The sequence below is a fragment of the Danaus plexippus genome, chromosome 26 (assembly GCF_018135715.1).
Source record: "Danaus plexippus chromosome 26, MEX_DaPlex, whole genome shotgun sequence".
NCBI classification, from domain to species: Eukaryota; Metazoa; Arthropoda; class Insecta; order Lepidoptera; family Nymphalidae; genus Danaus; species Danaus plexippus.
Genome location: NC_083554.1, coordinates 1,396,512 through 1,420,405, shown reverse-complemented (window position 1 = coordinate 1,420,405; position 23,894 = coordinate 1,396,512). Strand labels below are relative to the sequence as shown.

At 36.2% G+C, this 23,894-nt stretch overlaps 1 protein-coding gene across 1 annotated transcript; it reads right to left on the bottom strand.

Moving 5' to 3' along the window:
• Position 1: 1 nt before the first annotated feature.
• LOC116774503 (hemicentin-1-like) lies at positions 2-23,654 on the bottom strand. The gene is made up of 46 exons (XM_061524893.1): positions 23,408-23,654; positions 23,005-23,234; positions 22,610-22,732; positions 21,954-22,043; positions 21,498-21,638; positions 20,668-20,833; positions 20,091-20,272; positions 19,724-19,796; positions 19,609-19,637; positions 19,327-19,442; positions 18,768-18,889; positions 18,506-18,646; positions 18,017-18,124; positions 17,670-17,936; positions 16,690-16,862; positions 16,291-16,447; positions 15,719-15,961; positions 15,571-15,643; positions 15,274-15,473; positions 14,814-14,976; positions 14,579-14,700; positions 13,961-14,126; positions 13,353-13,447; positions 13,115-13,268; positions 12,439-12,560; positions 12,118-12,261; positions 11,570-11,704; positions 11,188-11,303; positions 10,425-10,649; positions 10,109-10,262; positions 9,673-9,790; positions 9,263-9,473; positions 8,525-8,738; positions 7,817-8,122; positions 7,316-7,494; positions 6,800-7,012; positions 4,996-5,158; positions 4,391-4,507; positions 3,999-4,093; positions 3,405-3,527; positions 2,793-2,873; positions 2,613-2,715; positions 1,882-1,986; positions 1,288-1,416; positions 894-1,019; positions 2-148 (listed from the first exon to the last, which is right to left on the bottom strand). The coding sequence occupies exons 1-46, from the start codon at positions 23,640-23,642 to the stop codon at positions 78-80; spliced, it is 6,819 nt and encodes a 2,272-aa protein (XP_061380877.1). The 5' UTR covers positions 23,643-23,654; the 3' UTR covers positions 2-77.
• Between the last annotated feature and the right edge of the window lie 240 nt (positions 23,655-23,894).

Here is a 23,894-nt window from a genome sequence, read left to right as displayed (position 1 = left end):
AACCAAAAAAGCTTTTTATTTGTTGAATTATTTTAAATGAAACATTAATTAAAATATTTATATATTTAATTGTTTATTTATAAATATTTGTAGAAAGTTTTCGTGTCTTCATAATCCTCGTATTGAACGGGCTCGTGTTGTAACGACGCTGGAAATACAAGGTTTGAAATTAATCACTTAGTACCAGACCTCGGACAATCAAAAATTTATAAAATACAAAAATATATCTCAATCAAGATGATCCAACACACAACATTATCTGACAAGATAAAACTGACCGCCTCCATATGCTTAGTCCGAGTTGGCATCGTCACTACATACGGAGCGTTAATTAGTAGTTCTCAATTTTCATCCACAAATCGCCACATACTATAGTATTAATGGAGATTATGGAACGAGAAACGGGATTCGCTACGTGTGTAGTGTGATGTGAACTCGTGACAAGAATTTATTTGAAGGTTTTTTATTAAATCAATAATTTTTAAACGAATAACGGTGAATGTTTCGTCGAAACACAGTCTTAAGGATACAGAACATGAAGATGTTTTTACAATACTGCCTTTATGTGACTTTAAAAAAACCTATGGCTGCTAGATTACGCGTCCAAGCCGCCTTACTACTTGAGCTATAAGCTATGTTCAAAAACAGCGAGTAAGGCATTTCGTGTGTTTTGATGTTATGAAGCCTTTAAAAATATGTATTTTTTCTAGTTTGTGTTCCGTTTTGAAATTTTCTTATATTGAAGGATGGATTATGAGGTAAGTATGTATTTAATTGTCTGCTTTGATTGAATGATTACGTTCAAAAACTAATTTGTCTTTGAAAAAAACGCACACATTGAAATACATGCAAGTGTATGTGTGTGTGTGTGTGCTTAATGTCTGTATACTCACGCGTCACACACCGCCGCCTGTCGCGATGTAGCCTGAGCGGCGCGGGACACGCACACACATACCCGCCGGCCGTGTTCACACACGCGTACTCACACTCGTGTACATCCAGCGTGCACTCGTTCACGTCTTGTATGAAAAACGTAAATGTCACTATTATACGGTTTCATTAATAGAATATTACATGGTATAAACGTTTTAAATAATACTTATGTTAAAAAACTTCAACTGGCATGATGTTTAATATTTCTAGAAGTGTTCAAGAATCTTTGTGTGTAAATATGTTATTGTTTATTTTGTGTATGTGTGAGTGTATTACAATCCGCCTGTGTCTATGTGTATTTTTATCGTTGTGTGTGTTGCTATCCGCGTATGTGTGTCTCTCCCTCCCCCTCACCTATACAGCGTTGTCCGGCCCCCAGCGAGGTGTATCCCTTCTCACAGGTGCAGGAGTATCCTCCGCGAGTGTTCACACACACCTGGGTCGAGTGACACACGCTTCTTGAGGTCACACACTCGTCCACGTCTGGGAGTGTGTGATCGAAATTACACGTGTTATAATGATTTAACAAAATACCTATGGGTTTCTGGATGAGTTTATATGTTAGAGAGTTATTCCTGAAATGTGGACTTATTGCTTTGTTCATGATAAGAAATCTAATTCCACTAGTCAAATCTAATCACGAGTGAAGACATCCTGATGCATATAAAAAACGTAATCCTAAATGTATATAGTTATGTATTTTAATTTAATATCATTGTTGGTAATAATAACTTACGAGTAAGCTTTACTATTGATTTATTTTAACATAGAATCGATTTCACAAAATCCATTACAACGTTGAACGATTATTTATTATATATTATTATTATTATTATATCATTTATAAAATAAATTCAGAAAGTTTAGAAAATGTTTAAATTAATTAATGTTAGTAAACAGGAAAATCTATATCAAGGATAATTTTGTTAATACAGTCTGTTAAACTACCTTCACATTTGTTGTTATCAGCATCGAACCAGTCCCCTGTCTCGCACGGGCCTCTCTGACTACCGTCAAGATTCTCTGTAACCGTCACCTCATACACGGGAGATGCTGTTATCATATAATTTAAGATAATTCGACAAAGATTTGAGGTTGGTTAAGTACGAGCAACATATTGAAAAATAAATGAACATCGCCGGGGCAACATCGTTGTATGGATAAGATATCATATAACGAGTGACGCCGCTGAGTCCGCGGAACCAACACCAAGCCGTGTGAACCAGAAGATTCCTGATACCACACAAGCTATGGAATGGCATTGCTATCCTTACATCGGGGCAATCATGTAGTCTTAGGTATAGGTATAGGTATAGGTTATAAGTTTTAATATGTAATTTTTATTATAATATACATATAAGTAAGTTCCGTAGTCTTCCTGGAACCTCCGGTTGCCACTCCATATAATTGCTTCAATAATATCGTTGTATTTACAAAATCCAATTAATATTAAAAAACTACTTAAACAATTTTGATGAAACTTTACAATAATACAGTTTAGAAATCGGAATAAGACATGGGCTGTGAAATTCTTTGAAACTATTATCGTATTGATATGATAAATTGAAATATATTTAGAATTAATTATTAAATATTGATGAAATACAGATTCAACGATGACAAATATATCTTGACCTTTTATTTTTTTTTAATTCTTTATTTAAATAGACTTCTCTTACCTGGAATGGGTTTCTTCTTGAATGGTTTTGATAATTTTGGTTTTGTGACATCTTCCGCGTCGGGTTGTAGTTCAAACGTAGCTTCAGGAATGTAATCTGGAATCTTTAATGAGGAAAATAAAATTACATTTTTTATTGAAATTCTTATAGTGCATGTGTTACGTGTAAATTATTTCTTACATTTTCGTCCTCGAGGTCGTCTCCTATAGTGTAATGCAAGCGATTGGTCTCACACTTTGGAACACCCGGACATTTTCTGACCTGTTGTGTTATTTTATGTAAGGTTAGATTTTGTCAAACACAATATTCGGTCTTATTTCTTTATTGTGACACACGCAGAAAAAATGTCACTTATATGTCACAGCTCTCAAAGTTCAGTGTTTTTGGTCCAAACAAAAATACTCGTCGACGGTCAAAATTTCGATGCTTTCATTTTACTGTAAAATCTCATGTATATACTACTTCTTATCTGCCACTTCTTTCACGAGATCTTCGACTTCTTAAAGGAATTAGAGTTATAAAAACAGATACAGCGGCCAACCGTCAGCGACATCTATAACGTGCGTCACGTGACGTCATATAGAGCACAACTGTTGTGTGTTTATCCTTAAGTAACTACGCGAATAAAGAGACAAGCCATAGCCTATGTCCTGTCCTGATATCAGAGCTACATTAATGTAAAGTTATACCAAAATCGTCCAAACGGTTTCCGCGTGTAAGTGCGACAAACACTCATACAGACATCTACGAGTGTTGGCAAAGTTTCACTATTACTATCTATGGATATATAACCTGCACGTGATCTCCGTCACAGTCGTCATGCAGACACGTCCTGGTCCGGAGCTGGACGGCCGGCTCACAGGACGAGGAACAGGGAGACCACGACGACCAGCGAGACCACATCGGACTGGGAGACTGTTGGGAGGGTCCGATATTAGACTCTTATGTGTATAAAGACTGGACCCTGGTGGTAGGGCTCTTATGTATAAAAACTTTGCTCAGACTATCAAGTAGATAGTTTAATCCTTAAAAACTTGCGGTCGTGTAGTCCACTTTGAGTACTGATTTATTTAACGAGATCTAAGTTTCGCGAATTGTCATTTAAATGAAACTAATACTTTTCGGATTACTACGCGTATTTTATTATTTTACTCCCGGCGTTCCGGTTACTTTGCAGCAACCGTGGTCACGGGCAGACGGGATGTTCACCTGGAAACGTCGCTAGTATGTAGTTTTAAAAATCCGAAAATGTTAGTTTCATTTAAACTAATTTATTCCTCATTTTGTCGGAAGCTACTCGATGCGCCTCATTCTCATGTTTCCGGTCTCCGGCTTCTCGCGTTATTTATCATTCCACATCAGTCTGCGCCACGCGGACGACCTCACCTCGCACGGCGGCATGCGGCACTTCCTCCTATCGACGCTGGAACCCCTGCACGAGGACTCGTCTATGAGAACATTTTCCGGCTTGTTGTTTCTATCTGTAATATGAAATTTATATTCTATTAATATTACTTCTTCAATTTCCTGCATCTTCACTTAGTTTTTGTGCGAACAATCAAGGCATAAAGAATATCTATACCAAGATTTTCGCGAGCGCATATTTAAATTAAACTATTTTTTTGAGCGGTCTCTTTGAATGTTAACGTTGAAATTCCAGCTATTGTGGTCACGAGAAGGGGAGAAGCTGACAAACATATTCAGTCAAATGAGAAGAATACTGTTTTATTTCAATTTGGAAAAGCTGATATTGTTAATATAATATAAGTTTATGTGACCGATGGTGTTGTTGCGGTCGTCCAGGTACTGGCATCGTCTGTCTCGGCGTTGGTAGCCCGGGCCGCAGGTCACATTGCAATAACTCCACGACGACCAAGAGCTCCACTTGCCGGGTACTGAGACAAATTAGCATATCATCCAAAAATACCTATTAAATTAACTAAATAAATTTAACAGCGCGACTTATATGTGGAAGAATATTTATCAATCGCTCTTATTTGATATCGGGATACAATGTGCACTAAAAACATACCCTAAAATGATTGTGAAAAAATTATGAGAAATACTTTCCAAGGTCATTTGGAATCGCTGGAGTTTAAATAGGATTTTTTCATTTACCGAATGATAAATTTCGTTCCAGAATTATAGTTCCACAGAAGAAAAAACTTCTCCAAAGAAATTATGTAAAGAATTTTTAAACGATCGATTCAAATCAGGGGCTTATAGCTTAGACGGCAAGACAACTGTAACACCAAGTTCTACAAGTCCTAAGGTTGAATACTACTTGTATGATTTAATAATTTTTAATTCCACAATATATAGTTAAATTTTGATTGAGGTACACATATATAAAACAGCTTTTATGGATAAAACCGTTTGTTACCTCTGATGTTGACGGTGTACCGACGATGCGCGACGCCCGCGTCGTTTTCTGCGACGCAACTATAGGAGCCCGAGTGTCGAAGGGCGGAGTCCCACACACACGCCACGCTGGTATGAGATAGAGACTGGACGCTAGCTAGCGGTGGACCCAGGCGCTGAACGTCCTGGTATATATATTACTAGTTATATTGACACGTAGATATGTTTGTATGTTTATCATAAGATTCCATTGCCTAATTTTTTGAGTGTCATCAATTTTCATTCATTGAGTGAAGCGAGCGGAACACTATACTGGCGACTCAGGTCATTCATCCTCGGAGATGATCTCGGCGACCGAATGTACGATCGAGTCAGGGTATTTTTTGGTCGATAACCCAGTTGTCTGGGGTGGTTTTATAAATAAAATACATTCAACCACCAATTTTTATTTAAGAGCCGGAATACGGAACCTATGTATGCTTGTCCAAAAAAAAAAAAACGGTTAACGAAACGCGAAGGTCGTTTATCTCACCCTGTATCTCCTTGTAAATCTACGCTCATGATATAAACGTTTATGAATTAAAATCCGAAAACCTGCCATACTACACAATTAAATTACAAATAATATAGATTGCAAGAATAGTGCAGTATCAATAAGACAGAGGCAAAACCTCTCAGCATTCAATGGATTCACCGTGCGGGTGCCGGGTACAACGCGTTGCAGGGAGAGGAGCTTCAACAGCGCCTGGGACTTGCGACCCAGGTGTAGGTTTACGGGGCCCCCATCTAACGCGCGTTAAACGCTCACCTCCACTGTCCAAGTTCCTCTCTCTACCTAATCAAATTTGAAAAGAAACTACTGGGGTTTCCTTTGAAGTGCGTTCCAAGAATGAATTGATGTGAGTTGTGGACAGGCCCAAGCCTTTTAGTAGGTTAAAACCAAAACCCACAGATCGCTCGTTTGTGGTTATTTTCCTTTGCGCTCTTGCTACCGAAAGACTAATCGCTTCACGTATGATTTCCAGAACCCTATCGTGACGACGCGAGTATTGACCGCTATCGAGGAGTACCTTACATCCCACTAACAAGTGCCTAGCAGTTCCAACTGCCTTCCCACAGATATAGCAAGTCTTTTCGGTACCTTTACCCCTTCTTACTAAATTACTCTGATCTGGGAGAGTCATCGGAACGCATTGAAATAGAATTTTAGCAATGCTGGCGACCAATCACTGATTAAGGTGCGCCATTTTAGTGCTAATGGGATCCAAAAATCTCCTATGTCTAACAACTCGTTCGGCTTTTCTAAACTCATTGCATGGATCTTATATTTATCATTCTCGTCTTGCCGAATAAAAGACCTATTATACTTAAATAATCGTTTGCAAAACAAAATTATGTGCGACATCTTTTATCAATAAACCGAAACTATGATATATGTGAGTATTATCATGTCCTATAAAACAGCGATATATATATATATATATATATATATATATATATATATATTTAGGGAACATTTAATTTGAACCGAACATTTAAATTCCCGAACGCCGCACCCGAAGTGACGTTAAAGCGATGACATCTGGTTTGCTCACTTTTACGCGGGAAAGTATTTTGTCGACGTGACTTGTGTTTTTGTAAATTGAATTTAACTTATTTAAGGTGTTTTGATTTAAGATAATAATGAGTTTGTTCTAGTTAAAAGTACTAGCTTTATAAGACAACTTAATTTTTTTAATAAATTTGTTAGAAACCTATATATATATGAATACATTTTGTATGTGTTTATGTATGTATATGTTTTATTCAAAATGTACTATAAGAACCTTGAACCAAGTGATCTTAGGTTCAGGGACGCCAGCAACTTCACATTTCAAGATGATGCTTCTCCCAAGTGCTACCACTAGTTGTGAATCATTCCCGGCGATGGTGGGAGCTGTCTGTACCGTGACCTCGTAAAGCAGCTCGGTGGTACCAACGCTGTTTGTGGCTATACAGGAGTATAACCCGGAGTCTGATGTATCGATGTTTGGGAAATGCTGAAATTATGATTGTACCCGCAATATCATATATATAGTCAGGTTAATGTACACTAAATATGTGGCCTCACCACGTATACGGAGCGTTTTAAGATTTTCATTAAAAAACCTGGACACGCTTGATATGTGATGTGGCGGTACAAGATCTATTAAGGATTTATTAAGTAGGACATAAAGATACAAGTCTCTTGCATTCTAAGAATTTATAATGAATTGTTTTCCATGTTAAAATATTCATAACACATATATATATATTAATACACAAACAAACGTTCCTGTATATATTATATTAAAGGCACTTACTAAAGTGGAATTATAATCTAGCAACAGTGTCCTCGTACTCTCCACAATTTCCGCGTAGGGTTGTTTAATCCACCTTATGAACGGTAGAGGATGTCCTTCGACCGGACAACTTATATTGAGTGACAACCCTGACAAGGTTTTCACTCGTTTGATTTCTCCCTTCTGAGGAGGAGGGGGAACTGAAAATAACCACAAGAAAAATCTAAGTAAATTACTTATAAACATTGTCGTAACGAGAGGACTAGGGTCAGGAGAAAATATTTTTAAAGGTCGTTGATCTTTTGTGTTTTTTTGAGTATTTACAAGGTCGTCTCTAAGAACAAGTTTTCTCGTATGTAACATAAAATTCGTTTATTATATATTGTGTCCATGAGTTCGTGTTATTAATCAGTAAGTTACGCTAAGCAAAAATTTTCGAAGTCTTATGTATTGTTGCTCTCGTCGTATCCCTCCTCCGGCACCGCTAAGATATTATAAGAAATAATTGAATTAAAAACTCACCTAAAACGTCAACCAAAAAACTAACGCTTGCATTGCCTACTTTGTTTCTGGCGACACATGTATAATTTCCACTTTGTTCGTATTTGGCGCCCTTAGAGACGATTATTTCACCGAAGTCGGTTGACAACATTTCGTCGTCATAAAATTTCAAAGGAACGCCATCTTTGAACCAGTATACATCCGGTAGGGGATTCCCATACGGGTGACAGTGAAGGTGATACACCTGGTTACAAAGCACCGCTAATGTCACGTTGGCTTGTGACGAATTGGCGTTGTAGAAGAGAGTTTGAAATATTCTCGGGGGTTCTGAAATAAGAGTATCGATTTAAAACAGAAGCTTACTTTATTAATGAATATATAATATAATAAATATTTATGTTAATAACAATTGAAATACCAAATATATATCAAGCATTCATCAACACGAGCGGGATTCGAACCCACATCTTCTAAAACATGCCGTTATGTTTTTCTTACCAGCTAAACTATCGTGTTCTGAGTCGAGTTGGGAAATTAAATATTCATATATTTAATCACCATATTGATATTCGCTTCATTGAAAAATCAAATGAAATGCTGCTCGTGTATATGATTCCATATATTATATTTTCTTCAACAGTACTTTAAAGTTAAAAACATAATTATAGGACTAACCTAACATGACTGAGTATTAGGAATATATATAAATAATGAATATATTTTACGCACCTAATACATCTATTTTAATTCTCTTTTGATCAACGCCACCTATATTACTGGCAACACAAACGTATTCCCCTTTATTTAATGAGGCAACATTTGTCAATATCAAGTCCGCGTAAAGTCCCGTTTCATTGGACACAATGTTGCCATTATGTAACCATTGTATTATGGGACTAGGATTGCCAGATGCTTTGCATGCTATTCTTGTGTTTGTACCAACCTGTATCATAATTAATAAATATAAAATTTTGGATATAAATAATAGTGTCATAAAGACAATATCTACATATATATATTACGAATTTAATATCTTTGCTGTCAATATCATTCCTATTTATTTTTAATATATTATATTATAAAAGCCTTATTTATGAAGGCGTTAAGAAAAAAAATTAATGTGAAGAGGTCTGGGTCTTGGTACCTTGTAATTTCACTTAGCTACGATAAGTTAATAAATTTTCTAATATTAACAATATAGGTTTGCGAACGTCAGTGTTACAAGTGGCGCCCCCCGTGCCCTACTAGTTATAATATATTATAATCCTGATAATAATTTTTATGACTGTTTATAATTAATAATAATACTGAACTATTGTAATGTTTAATGGCAACATTTAAGTATAGCCTTGTATTTGAAAACTATACATACTGGCTTCCGCCATTTTGTAGGACATTACTGGAAGTAACGATGAAGATTGAAAAACAAATCCGTAACTGTAGCTCGAACATGTCATTTATGCTTACCTCAATTTCTTCTATTTCTCCAACAACCCTTCCCTCTCCACCAACAAAACTGATCACCTCCTTAATGACGGGGCTTACAATGACTACTACACGATAAACTATAGACCTTGTACCGGCTTTATTCGACGCCTTACAAGTAAAAAGCCCCTCAGACAGAATTGTCGTATCGATAGATATTAAAGACGTGTTTTGTAACACCCAATTCGTATTGCTGGAAAGGACTTTATTATTATAAACATAGAGTTCGTTTTTATTAAAATCGAAAAGGAAGGATATTTTTTATATTATAAGTCCAAAGTCCTTGAACGTAATGATTTAAAGTGAACCGATACTGAAAATCCTTATTAAATAATTAAACACTTTTATATACATATATTTGTCATTTATAAGTTACTATTTTTAATACTCACTTATAAGTCCAAGCGACTTTGGGCGGTGGCGTCCCAGTCGCTTTACAATCAAGACTAGCATTTGTTCCCGATTTGAGTTCAACTTCTAAATAATCAAACATTGATATAAATGGCGGTTCTGGAAAGAGAAGTGATGCTATTCATTGTTTTGAAGATACAGATTATAAACCGGAAACTCTCTCGGATTATTTATCTGTCAAATTCTATATTTATCTTAATTATAGTGTTAACTGCATATACATACTAGTTCATGAGATATTACGATCTTTCACTTTTTTTTTGCATTATTTATGTAAACCATTCAAAGATACTATAATTTTCTTCTATAATATTATGTAGCTGTATTTTTATAGCTTGACAACAGCGCATGGGAAAATAATACATATATATATATATATATATATATATATGTACCATATTTAATATATTATTGTACCTATGACTTGTAGCCGAGTGTCCTTGAACACGGTCCCGTGTACGTTGCTGGCAACACACCGGTAGACGCCGCTGTTGTAAGCTTTCGCGTCTAGTATTGATAACTTTTCTTTGTTTTCACCCATAAGTGCCTTGGAGTTGAATAACCATTTTATCTATAAATTATTATGAGTAAGTTTCTATACAAAAATATATAATTTATAATAACCTTCATATAAAATGTCCAAATTTTCAAATGTATAAATTTAAAAGAGGATATTTGAGTAGTTTAAATGTGGAATATAGTAATAAAATCAAAGCTGTTCAAGGTCAATAACCTCAGCGTGTGGATTTGCATCAGTTTTACAATCAATGAAACAGTCGTTTCCCGCCAATATTTCAACATCTCCGCCATCTTGTATCTTCGGCGGCCATTGTACGTCCACGATGACGTCAGTGTGTATAGAACCCATCATATTGGTGGCCACGCAGGTGTGTGAGGAAGCGTTTGTACGAGATATGTTCGAAAATTTAAGGGTTTCATTCGATATCAGGATTGCATTCTATAAGGAATACAGAATATTGAAAAGGGATGCAATGTACTAAATAATTATCTTAGCATTTGCTGTAAGTTTTCTTATATATATAAATATATACTGTCATACGATTTTTGATGGTTTGGTTTGGTTACTGGTGTTGTAGAGCGGGAACGCTCAGGGACGTCCTTCCAGTATTTCCTTTTTGGACAGGAACGCGTCCCGGAACTAAAGATGATTTCTGATAACGAGAATTGGCTGTCGTATTGAAAAAAATTTAAAAATAACTGCACATTATATTTTTTTTTTCTAATTTTTGACGAATTTTTCCGCTCCGCCCCCCCCCCCCATCCTTAAATTTAGGACATGAGACCCCACAGAGCGGCTGCCTACCCAGGATCGGCCCTGTCTATGTAATTATATAGACGCGTTCCGGTTAAAAAAAATTATCACAACACCACTGGGTTTGGTTGTTTTAAATCCAAACCATCATAAATCGTCTGACAATAACACACATACTCGTATGTAAGTACACCTACCGCCTACGATTTTTACATGAACGTACCTTATACCATTTGACAGTGACGTTTCCTCGTACAGGACATGTCACTTCAACACTCGTTCCTTCTATCGCCGTTGTAATCAAAGGTGAAGTTTGGTCTCTCATTAATATCGGCGGAGCTTTAAAACAAAACATGCCTTGTTCAGGAACAATTGGGCAAATTGTTGTAAACAAGCTGAATAACGAGTACAAGAAATACATCGAATGCGTCATAATTAAAATTCCTTGTAATTCTTCCGTAATCTTCGTGAGTGAAAATTAATTGCTAGTATTTTCCAAGAACAAACTAGAATATAGAACCTTAATGGTTGAAAAAATTGAATTTGGGCTGATAATGATGTGCCATAATGATTTATGCTTATTACAAAACTAAAGTAAAGCTAACAGTAGATCTGTACGGCGACATCCCTGCTAGCGTTCCCGGCGATATTAATGGCGGTGCACGTGTAGACACCGCTCAAGTCTTCCGTGGGGTTTTTTATTATTAGTGTGCCTTCCGTGTCTACGGCGAAGCGAGAATCTGAAAGGAAAAGCACCAGAGAGCTGGTTTCCTTATAGTTATATTAAATATATATATGTATGTATATATATAGTTGACGAACTAAAACAATCCCTATCCCCCATCACCGATTTCTCCTACCATAAGCAATTCGAGACTATAATAATGGCTGCAAATTGACAAGAGCTCATTCTAATACTTCCTTAGGAACATTGTTAAACAATATAGTCAAAGAGCGCTTAAGAATTATAAAATAATATTATATTAGTGTTTAAAGTGTTCAAACGATTGTTTGATTTATTATTAAGCTCTGCCTAGTTTAAGAGACAGCTTTCATTTTGTGAAATAAATATACAATAGTTTGAGTTTAGATAATGTTTAGTCACGTATATATAAACGTACACGCAATGGAACAAGAAAAAAAAATATCTTACCCACATTCAAGCCAATACCGTCCTTACTCCAGTACACAAAAGGTCGAGGGTCGCCTGCAACGTTACAGGACAAGGCCAGCGTCTTGTCCAGCGTCGACGCGATGTACGGACCGGTGAAGTTGTCGGTCAGGAAATAAGGAGCCTCTGTGACGTCACAACATGAAACAAATCTGCTGATGTTAAGGATCTTATTGGACATTTATATAAATAGTATTTCCGATATCAATATTCAATGATTCCCTAAATATATCGACTTGGAGAGAGTATTGTGAAGATTCTAGGTATTAAGTGAAATCCTTATCAAATGTGATAAGTTTGTACCATTCACATTAATAATGTAGTTCTTAAACGCTGCCCCGGCGATGTTTTCGGCACAGCACGTGTACACGCCCTGGCTGGCTACACTGCTGTTAGTTACAGACAACGATCCGGCATTATTGAATCTGTTAATGACAAATCATATTTGTATTTCAAATTATTGGAAACACTTGATAAAGAAAATTTATCGACACGAGCGGAGGTCCACAGCGGCCCGCGCGGGTCTGTCGCGTGGATCGACATTTTAATTGGTAAATCAATCGGGAATTGATCTTCTGTGAGTGACGAGTTTGATTCCGGCTCGTGTCAATTTTACATTTAAATGAAACTAATATATTTCGGATATACTACGCGAATTTTATTATTTTCAAACTGAGACGAGACGACAGACGAGATGCCTGACCGTGATCACGCTTCCTGAAAAGTAACCGAAACGTCGGGGATATGTAGTTTTAACAAAAAATTAAGCACGCGTAGTAGATCCGGATTTTATTAGTTTCATTTAAATGAATAAAACTCGCAAAGTCTTAGATCTCATTAATTTTACATTATCTATATAATTATATATTAATTGTATTTTATTTCAAGTTATATGAACTATGATTTCCGCAGGTAGTCGCCAAAAAAATATCTCAAGCACTTTAACTGTTATTAAAATTATTCAACAAGTAAGCCTCACCTTACATTCGACGTGTTTTCCTTCAAATCAACATTATTGAATTTCCACGATATAACCGGTATCGGGAACCCGACAGCGTTGCATTCAACACTAACGTTCCAACCCTTTTCTATAGTAATAACTTCTTCCTCGCTCTCCTCAATAGATGGCGTCACTATATAAATTTTTAATGTAACATCTTGTAATGCGAGAGCTCTTATCGTTATTTCAACATATGATTATTTATTGATTGTATTACCCCATATATACAGTGTGTAGTTCAACGAAGAGTTCCCGAAGTCATTGCTCGCGAGACACCGGTAGTCGCCGAAGTCGGTTAAGTTAGCGATAAATCTAAAATAACGGCAATCGTTTGTAACACTTGGAAGCAGCTTGCGTCAGTCTTAGATATTAAATTGTTATATTTTCATATCATCGTGCAATTTTTTATAAATGTAGACAAATATCAAAACTTAATAGTTGTAGTGTTCTGTACCGAATTCAATATAATTTGATAGTACGTTTTTGATGCGAAACTTCTCATGCGATTTCCAACGAGGTTGCGTTAAACGTTTAACGCTTCTGGGAAGGGGGATAAGAAGAGACGGAGCGAGAGGTTCACGCAGCTCCATCTCGTGACTTGTGACGTTGTGACTTGTAATGTTAATAAAGTTTGTCTTAAATAAACACAAAAAATTCCTTAAAAAACAATGTCTTCTGCGTTCTGTTTTCAATACAATATTACGAAGTTTCACTTCTGTCGCGCCGAGGAGCTCCATGCACAATATTTTTTTTCCTTTATGTCTTATTTCCAGAAACATCGAATATCAACATATAACAGAACTACTAAGTAACAATTCTATACACCTGAGCCCATATCCGTCTCTATGTCTTCTCCTATCTATGATATCCTGACCGTTATGAGTCCACTTCACCCTCGGCTCCGGTTGACCTTTGACTTCGCACGGTAGTTCAACCAATTCACCCTCCAAAACTTCCAGTTCAGCACCGCTAGATGTCACTACGGGAGGCGCTGATACAGAAATTTATATATTATTACTCAAATAAGTCTCGTTGACTAGTTCTTGTCCTCAACTTTGTCTGCGCTGTTATAGACTATTGTTTTAAGAGATAAATGTGCAAGGTATATTTAATATAAGGGATATGTCAAGTGTCAACCAACCGCCAGCGACATCTGTCGTCAGCGTCACGGACCTCATACTACGCACCAGTTATGATCCGTTATCGCACAAACTACATTGAATTAAGATGTAAATTAGACTTATTTGTTATTCCGATGACTATACTACATTATCGGAAAGTTTCATGAAATTCCGTTCAGCTTATTTAATGTCATAGAGCAATATACACTCAAGAATTCTAAGTCGCATGCATGGGACCGATTTTAATAATCATTAAAAAAATCCGAACCCTATATATTAAATAGAATTTAAAGGTTACTATTTGTAGCGCAAATGATCTCACCATATACAATTATAGTGAAATTCTGCGACGTAGATCCCAGGACATTACTGGCGTTACACACAAAGACGCCGGAATCGAACTTGGTGGCGCCCTCGATCACCAAGGTGTCTCCGTGCAGATGTCTACAACGTATATAAAACATAGGAAGCTTAATCAATCTCACATTATGAGATATTTTACTAGTATTAGTTTTGTATTTTAATTAATATTTTGTTTATTAATTCATTTTACTGACGTATTTTTTGAATAATTTATCGGTAAGCCGTTTTTGGTCCAAGTCACGAGCGGAAGCGGGTCGCCGGTGACATTACAGTTCAGGCTGATCGCGTCGCCCATCCTGACTTGCCGTGGACCTTCCATCTTGTAGGCTTCCTGGTCTGAGTGTAGTTCCGGCGGATCTGAAGTTAGTCATATATTCAAGTTACTTTGAAAACTTTTAATGTGAATACTGTTTACGGATTCTAAGTTTCTCGATTAATATTTTGTTAGCGTAAGGCCTTAACACTACTTTTTCGTGAAACTACCGGTTATAACCTCGTAAGCATTTAATATTTAATGTGAACGAGACTTCCAGTTTTTTTCTTATGAATACCTTATACGAAGGCTTTGAATGGAAAACTGTAAACTATATGTATGTTGTTTGAAAGTAGCTCGTAATAAGGCTGCTCTAACGCGTACATATTAAATATCCTTACATTGCACACTCACTGTCAGTTCATGAACGTCTTCTCCTATGACGTTACTCGCTTCACATCTGTACGCGCCCGTGTTGTTTTTATTAACATTTTCTATAACAACTGTATCATTTTTCAATGAAGTGTCTATTAAGCTGGTGAAATTGGTGGAACTTTTAAATCGCCATGTTATATCCGGTTTCGGGTTGCCAGATAATATTCTGAAAATTGTTGAGCAAATTATATTATGCTTAATTATTTTTTTAAATAATATTTTTTTTATGAATATTCTTCATGTTACTATGATACAAATCTCACCTACATGTCAAATTCAGTGTTTCCCCTGCACGAACAACAATCTTCTCATGTTCCTTATATATAAGCGGTTTTGCTGTAATGAATGAGGCGTTATAAATAATAGATTTTTTTTATATGGCAACTCTTCAAATATTTCGTACCAACTCACCCAGTCCGTGTAAACCTAAGCTGAAATTCACTGTAATTTTCTCATAACCATTATCAGCTTCACATAAATACACTCCGAGATTATCAAAATCCACCCTCTTTATAATAAGGACATCATTATCAACGGCGACATTATCGTCCCGTGTCACGTGCGTATCGTTATGACGCCATTTTATATTAGGTTTGGGATATGCGCTTATTTTGCAATGGAATTTGACCGGTGAGTATAATTCTACGGTTGTATCTGAGTAGAAAATGTATTGTATGAAGTATTTTCGGTACCCGTGACACGATGGCATATTCATATACAACAAACATAATTGTAATATAAATTTTAGACATACTATATGTATATGGTATTCAACCTCCTTGGTTCTCAAGATCGCTAGCGAAATTCGAATTTATTTTTAAACAGGTTATTATAAAAAAAAAATATCAGCAACATTAATTTGTGGTATGAATATTGTCTAATGCTTTATTTTTGAAAAACATAATACTGTACGACCTTTAGACGGCTACTGATTTGTATTTTGAACCAAACAAAGTTATCCTTATACGATAATATTTCTTTACCGTTAAGTTGTCGTTCCAAAATCATTGGAGAGTAAACATTAATATCCACACTATCTTGATGGATGCCTTCAGAATTCTCGCCGATACAGAAATAAGTACCATTCGTACCGTTTACAGTCAACACGCTTCTGTATAAATTTGGTTCAGGATTTGTTAGCTATGAAAAATAAATTAAGTTTTTATTATTATTACAATACCTTTACAATCTGTGTACTCTGCACATTGTTACACATTATTTACTTTAAAAAAAAACGAAGAAGGTCCACAAAGAGATAACAAAAATGACAAAATATTGGCCGGTATGATAAAAAAAAAATAGAGTCAACACTCGTTCTATTTTTGAAATTATAAAATATATTAATATGAATGAGCATGACAATAGAATGCAATCAAACTCACAACGTGATATAAAAACTCCTCGGTCTCTTTGTGCCACAACACGCGTGGCTGTGGTCGAGCGACCACTGTACATACGACATCGTAAGTGCTGTTTTGTGGCAGAGACACGTTCTTAGAACCGACTATGCTAACTTCGGGTTTGATATGTACGGTCACTTGGACGGAATCTGATGCTGTATTAAAAATAATTAAGTTACTTTAAATTTATTATAAAAATGAGAATAACGATTATATGAGAAATATGCAATGCAAACAATTAATTGACGAGAAAGATTGATTCTGTGACTTCAGGAATGTCTCAGTCCATTTGCTCTTACGACTAAGCTGACGTGAAGTAATAGGTAGATTTGTACGCGGTAGAAGTGGGAGCGAGAGGTATAACGTCAAAATCTCTATACGACCTAATAAATGACCTGGGCCTGTCCAGAACTAATATCAATTCATTCTTGGAACATACTTCGAAGGCAGTCTTAGTAGTTTATTTTCAAATTCGGTTAGGTAGAGAGAGGAGCTTGGACAGTGGAGGTGAGCGTTTAACGCGCGTTAGATAGGGGCTCCTTAAACCTACACCTGGGTCGCAAGTCCCAGGCACTGTTAAAGCTCCTCTCCCTGCAACGCGATGGACCCGGCACCCGCACGGTGAATCCATGGAATGCTGAGAGGTGTCGTCTATTCTATGCTTAGCACCCTTAATTGCTTACTCGATCTATATTCAGCCTAGTCGTAGTTCCTATTGCCTTCAAGTCTAGATCTCCGCCAAACAGACAACAACTGCCATCCCAACTTAAAAATTCGACGATTGTTTTATTAATATATATATATATATATATATATATATATATATATATATATATATATATATATATTTAAAGCTTCAACTCCCAAACACTATACGAGTGCGCCGACTCGATAAGGTAACCATTATTGTACAATGTACGTATTTAAACGTCCCATCCCTATTGTTTCCTCGCCCCACATACCGCTATATGTGCCTTTGTTGGCCGAGCAGGTCCAGACGCCGTCCTCCTTCACGTTATCCACATTCATCACGTCGTTATAGTTCCCGTTAACTTCGTTACTCGCCACCGTTATGTCGTTGTACGTCCAAATTACTGTCACAGCGTTTTCCACGTGACAGACGAGTTGGATGTCTGAGTGGAGGAGCTTTGTGAGCGTGTGTGGACCGAGGATGAGAGCTGTGGGTTTCGGTACCACTGTGAGTTCGGTGGACTGGTTTGAAACACCCCCTGAAAATACGTGGAAATAATATAAAATATACTACATATATATATACTTTAAGTAATATATTAAGTCCAGTCAGCACTACCTCTATTTGCGGCTATGCAGGTGTAAACACCGCTATCATTTTGCTTAGCCTCTTCAATGGTTCTGTTTAATGTGTACAAACCATCGATTGATGGCTCCAATTTGATATCTGTGGTACAAAAAATCATTCTTCTTTATTGCACACTAGATATTCTATTCTAGAATATTGCTATACAGCTGTTGATAAGTGATTGATTCATGAGTGTAGGACAACACTATGATTATTTATCTGTACTTACATATAATATAAATTATTTCAGTATAACATAGTATATGATTCGCCTTGAGTATTGATTTCATGTGAGCAACCGAATTTATTTATTCTTAACAGTACGCTTACCACGAGTTCGCGCTTACACTACACACGGAGGTTTAATAGTTTTACATTCATATATCAACGAACATTGGGATGGGAAACGGGAGACGCTTCGTGTGGTGTGACGCTACACTATCGGTTAGTTCACATATTTGTACGAAGTTTATTGACTACCGTAATGTTTCAGATCTCCTTGGAACTCGATCCTGGCTCGGTGCAGATACGTCTCGCTGTATATAGAACACGTCAACAACACACGCTCGGTCTCTGTCACGGTGACGGTCGTGGGAGTCACCGTCACTTGTGGGGGCAACGCTACAAACGAGTTGTACTACCAATTATAATTAGATAAAAATTTACACAAACAATAATGTGATTATGATAACAATGTGCTTAGTGAAAAAAAAAGATTCTATGTACTGTAACTGAGACGTACCTATCATATCGACGCTCGTCTCCGCAGTGGCGCGCCCCGCGGCGTTACTCGCGACACAGCGATACGTACCCACATCAGCTTCAGACACGTCCTTTATTACATACTCAGCTGTAGTGCTTCGTCTGTAAAGTTATAAGACAATAATGACGCCAGCTCACAAATATTATCTTTGAGTTTTATACTCAATACACGCTCCCGATTATACTTTTAGATCTGCTTTGCGTCAAGTAATCGGGATATGAAGCGTTTTAATTTCTCATTAATAATACAATGAGATGATTTGTGAATGAAAGACTGTTCGTCCGTATGTAGTGACGTATCGTATTTAAATGAATTACATTCGTAGCCCACTAGCGCCATCTGTTATCTGTGATATGTGACTTCACACGAAATACAAATGTCATGTGTTTCTGAGAGTACTTCAAAGAATTTTTATATGAGTTATAACGTATATCTTATTCTGATCTCTAACCGACAACACTCAAGAGTTATGTCAAAGTCCTTTCAATAGTTTTTTAAGTCAAAGATGTTTGCATCTCACATATAAGATATTACTTACAGACTGTGAGTGTGTTCGTGAAGGTCGACACCGCGTCGAGTCCAAACAACGGTGACCGGCACGACACTGTCCACGGAACATGGTAGTACGACACGAGAGTGTGGGTGAGACACTATCTGTTAATACGGGATACAACTTCACAAATCGTAGTTAGCTATACAGTAACAGATATCAGTAACATAGTCCGACAAATAAAAACGTTGACATTGGCAGAATATTCGACGATTCCAGTGCGAAAGAAGCCGTAGCAAAAAAAAAAAGATAACATAATTTTCAACAAACCTTCTTCGGTACCGTCACGCTGGGAATATCTGTGAACAATAGTTAGTTAGTTTATAAGAGGAATGCTTAATATCTGTGCTTCATATTTATATTAATATAATAACTACAAACAGACCGGGCGGCGCCGCGCTCACGGCGGTGGGGCTGCTCCGGCGGACTTCGTTTCCTGAAGAGTCCACACCTACTACCTGGAGATCACATAAAATACTTGATACAAATGTAGCTGTATTTACATTAAGTTTTATACTAACGGTGTATCACTGTCCTGTAAATTATGTTATTTTATATAAAACATGTTATTCTAAACTAGTTATTAACCGGGACTCCGTTTGCGTTCAAAAAAACACGATGGACAAAACTTTAACCAAAAGGGAGTAATGGTAGACTAAGTTTTATTTATATATAGATATAGATGTATAGATAAGAATATTTCCGTATTTTTTTTATTCTGACCTGATAATTATACGGTGAACTTAACTTACTGCAATATTAAAAAACTCCTCGGGTGGTATGTAGGCGTCCGCTTTGTATACGTTACTGGTCGCGTCTATTTTCTTCAGAGGTATCTCAAACACCGGTTTCCCTTTCAAATCCAGGAGTTCCGCGTGGTCCAGCTTGATGGAAGTATTGGCGGGAAGGGATATCAACATGTTGTTATATGTACCTGGGAATGAAAAAAAAATAAGGTTGAATCATAAAAAAAAAATCACCAAAGAGTCTAATATTAATAATACTTTTTTTTTAATAATTTCATTCGTTACGGAAAATTATATTTCAGTTGTGATGTCTTGTGTGACTTTGTTAATTATGATCACAACACGGAGATAATATCTTTCTTTTTATAAAACTGGATTAATGAAAATATATAGTAATAAGTAACAAATAAAAGTTTTGTTTTTCTGTCTTGACTTTCATAATTATCGATATTATTAAAAATATCGATATTATTTAAAAAAAAAATAAAAAACCCCATAGCAGCAAAAATCATAGATTCATTTGACTTCAAACTTTTGATAGAAAAAATTATTTAAAATTATATAAATATGTATAATGTTGGACCTTTTAAGGGTCTGTAGCTGGTGTGATTGAGGCTTGTTACGTCTGTGACAGAGAATCCATGAGTGAAGGAGAGCTCAGAGAGACCTTTGACCCTCACCGAGTGAGGCTCGGAGCTGCCCACCGTCACACGCCACGGACCAGGCTCTGGAGATAACACCTTCACTATCTGAATATACAACAGTGAAGCAGTTATATATAAAAAATATAAAAAAAATAAAACGATGTTTATATAGCTTTTCACAATAAAACATCCACGACACTAAATTTCAGTGAATAATCAATACTAGCTCCTAATCTTTATTAAGATAGATTACGCGGTTCGGTTATGTTACTTTCCAATCTACCCGACCTGTTGGTTACTTTATAGCAACCGCGATTACGCGATCAGCAAGGGACGTCCTCCCTTTGGTCTTTACATTTCCCCAGAGCCTGCTATATTGACGATAAAATAATATTAAAAAGTTTAATAATAATGTCAATAAACGTTAAACATGGAATTAATAACATAGAGACATATCCATCTCCTCCGCCCGCGACCAAACTTGCTGCAACCGATAACGCAACCGAAACGTCAGGTGAAATGTTAAATGACATCATAAAACCGCGTCGTACAACCCAAAATCATCGTTCCGTTTAATCTTGTGCTCGCCAAAATCTTGATATAATTAATAGCAGTTCTAATACGCGGTATAATTGAAAGATTTCTAATGGAATTTTTTCAGCTAGTGTGGAACTGGCTTAGGTACATTAAAATCTAACTTAAATATTTGTAATGCAGAGCTTTATAAATAAACGCATATAATTTTTTCAACCTCGTAGAAGTCATTTACCATTATCTCAGACAGATCCAATATAGTGACGAGTTGTGGAGGGCCTGTGAGTTCCTCGCCGCTTGGCTTCACTACTTTAATACTGGGCTTGGCTCCCGACACAGACACTGTTACTTCACCCACTGTCTTATCGACTGGAATCTGATATTGTTTATAAAAGTATATATCAATGATTAATCTTCATTTTATTTGTCACACGACTTTCGAGGCTTTTCGAGTTTTTTTTTAATTCTTAAACTAAAAAAGCGACGACTGTAGAATGACTATGCCAAGTTATGACAAAGAAATGGTTTATTTCTTACAGCTTTCATTTGAAACAAAAAATACTATAACTTTATATTATATTGACAATATTTTGGTTTAATCTGTAATTGGGATTTTTAAATATATTTGAGTAAAGAATAAATGATGTGAACAGTAAGTGAATGATTGATGAATCATTGAAAAAATCTTTACCTGTTGAGTGTAATTGTATCCTGGGGGGTTCACTGATGAACCAAGGTTAACTGTACGTCCCCGGATAGAACTACGAACGAATTCTAAAACCTGTAAATTATTTGAGATACCATGACGTGTCTATAACTTGATCATAAGAGAGCTTGCAACGACTTATTGAACACACTTTAAGTCGTTTCATTCATAATATCGGCACGCGGGAGATTTGACGTAAGTTGAAATAAAATTCAAATAGAATATATATATAATGAAAAACTCATAACCACGTCCAGAACCGAACCTGCATCCTCCAAAATATCGCGTTACATTTGGTTTTTTTTTTTGGGTTAAAGCATTCCGTTTTAATCCATTTATTAATAAAATAATAATAATGATATAATTTATCGTAAACCTTCGAATGAAAAACTGGCAACTTAAATAAAACTAATATTTTCGGAACGAGTAATATTTCAGAGAATGTTCCTAATTCGACTTATACGAGTATATGTATGATTTGGTTTTACTCCTCACATTTCGATTGCAACGAAGTCAGTATGTGACAAAAGGATTCTCTAGAAATCGGAGGAAACGTCACAATGAAGCTGACGTGCATCAAAGGGGATTTAATATGCAGGCAAGGCCGCGTGCGGCAGCTGGTTTTTTAATCAAAAACTTACCTTGTGAACGCTGGTTTTATTTAAATTGAACACCTGCCCCGAGCTAGCGGTCGCTATTTGCTCGTAAACCTGGTACGAAGGTTTGTTGAGATCGTTGCAGTGGCCAGTCAACACGAACACAATCTGTATACATTGATCTCTTAAGATTATCATTTGACATTCCATATTTTTATTGCGAGTTTATAATATCACAAAAATAACTCATTACTATTAGGTATAACTATAGCTTTAATGACGTCATGTATACATAAAATAGTAAAACAAAATATGTTAGAACGTAATTTGTATTGGTTTAAGTTAGGTAATATATTAAAAAAAATACGCTTATAATTACATAGTTTGAAATAGGAATAAGTAGACGATGCAAAAGAATATATACTTTTGAATCTAGTTACCTGACTTTGCTTTCTCTGTACAGAATCCAAAACTTTTCCTACAAGTCTATGATCGGAGGCTGTAGCGTCAGTGAAAACGTATACGAAGGACCTAGGTCTGCTGACTTTCAGCGCGAGTTGGAGACCTCCCAAGGATCTCTCAGGACAGTCTCCTCCGCCGTACACACGAACTATGTTCAACGCCGATTTAAATACCTCCTTGTGTGTTGTAACCGTTGGTGGACCCACGGCTGTAATTTTTATTTTCTTAATTATTTTTCTATCAATAAGTGACTTTGTCTTGCTTATTCAAAAAAGCTTGTAAACACGCAATTATCATACTTAAGATGTCGGGATTAATAGTACATATATAATATTGCAAAAATGTAAGTCTTTTATAATTTTTTTTTGTACTTATCATTACCCGGATCGTGAAATGGAACGAATACGAAGTCAGCTATTATATTGCTTTCCTCCAAGGCAGTTTTCAATATCATTTCCGCTCCTTCCCTGAGCTGCTTCAGATCATTGAACATTGAACCGGTCGTGTCGAAAACGAAAACCAAACTACTTTTATCATTTGAATAATTACCAGCACACACCGAATGAAATTCCACAAAAATTAAATAATATATTAACTTCATAATTCTTCCCGCCATTTTCGTTCATCTGTTTCGTCTTTCAAAGTGAACTAACACAGAAATGTTTATTTAACAATAACCTTATGACATTTTAATCTATATGGGTTAGACTACATCCAATTATCAAAGAAGATGTTTTAGTTTTTCAATGAAATTTAACGCATTGATAAATTTAAAGGTCACTATGCATACAATTGCTACTACTAAATACTACCGTTAAAATTTTCGGTTTAATCGAACCTGCTTTTACTTATTTCGAAAAAAAAGACA

What these genes read in the sequence shown, in the direction of transcription:
- LOC116774503 (XM_061524893.1), bottom strand. Translation starts at nt 23,642, where the DNA reads ATGGCGGGAAGAATTATGAAGTTAATATATTATTTAATTTTTGTGGAA. An exon ending in GCGTGACGGTACCGAAGAAG is followed by an intron (nt 19,443 to 19,608) that starts GTTTGTTGAAAA and finishes CCGTATTAACAG; the next exon opens with ATAGTGTCTCACCCACACTC. An exon ending in CTACACACTGTATATATGGG is followed by an intron (nt 13,269 to 13,352) that starts GTAATACAATCA and finishes AAATTTATATAG; the next exon opens with TGACGCCATCTATTGAGGAG.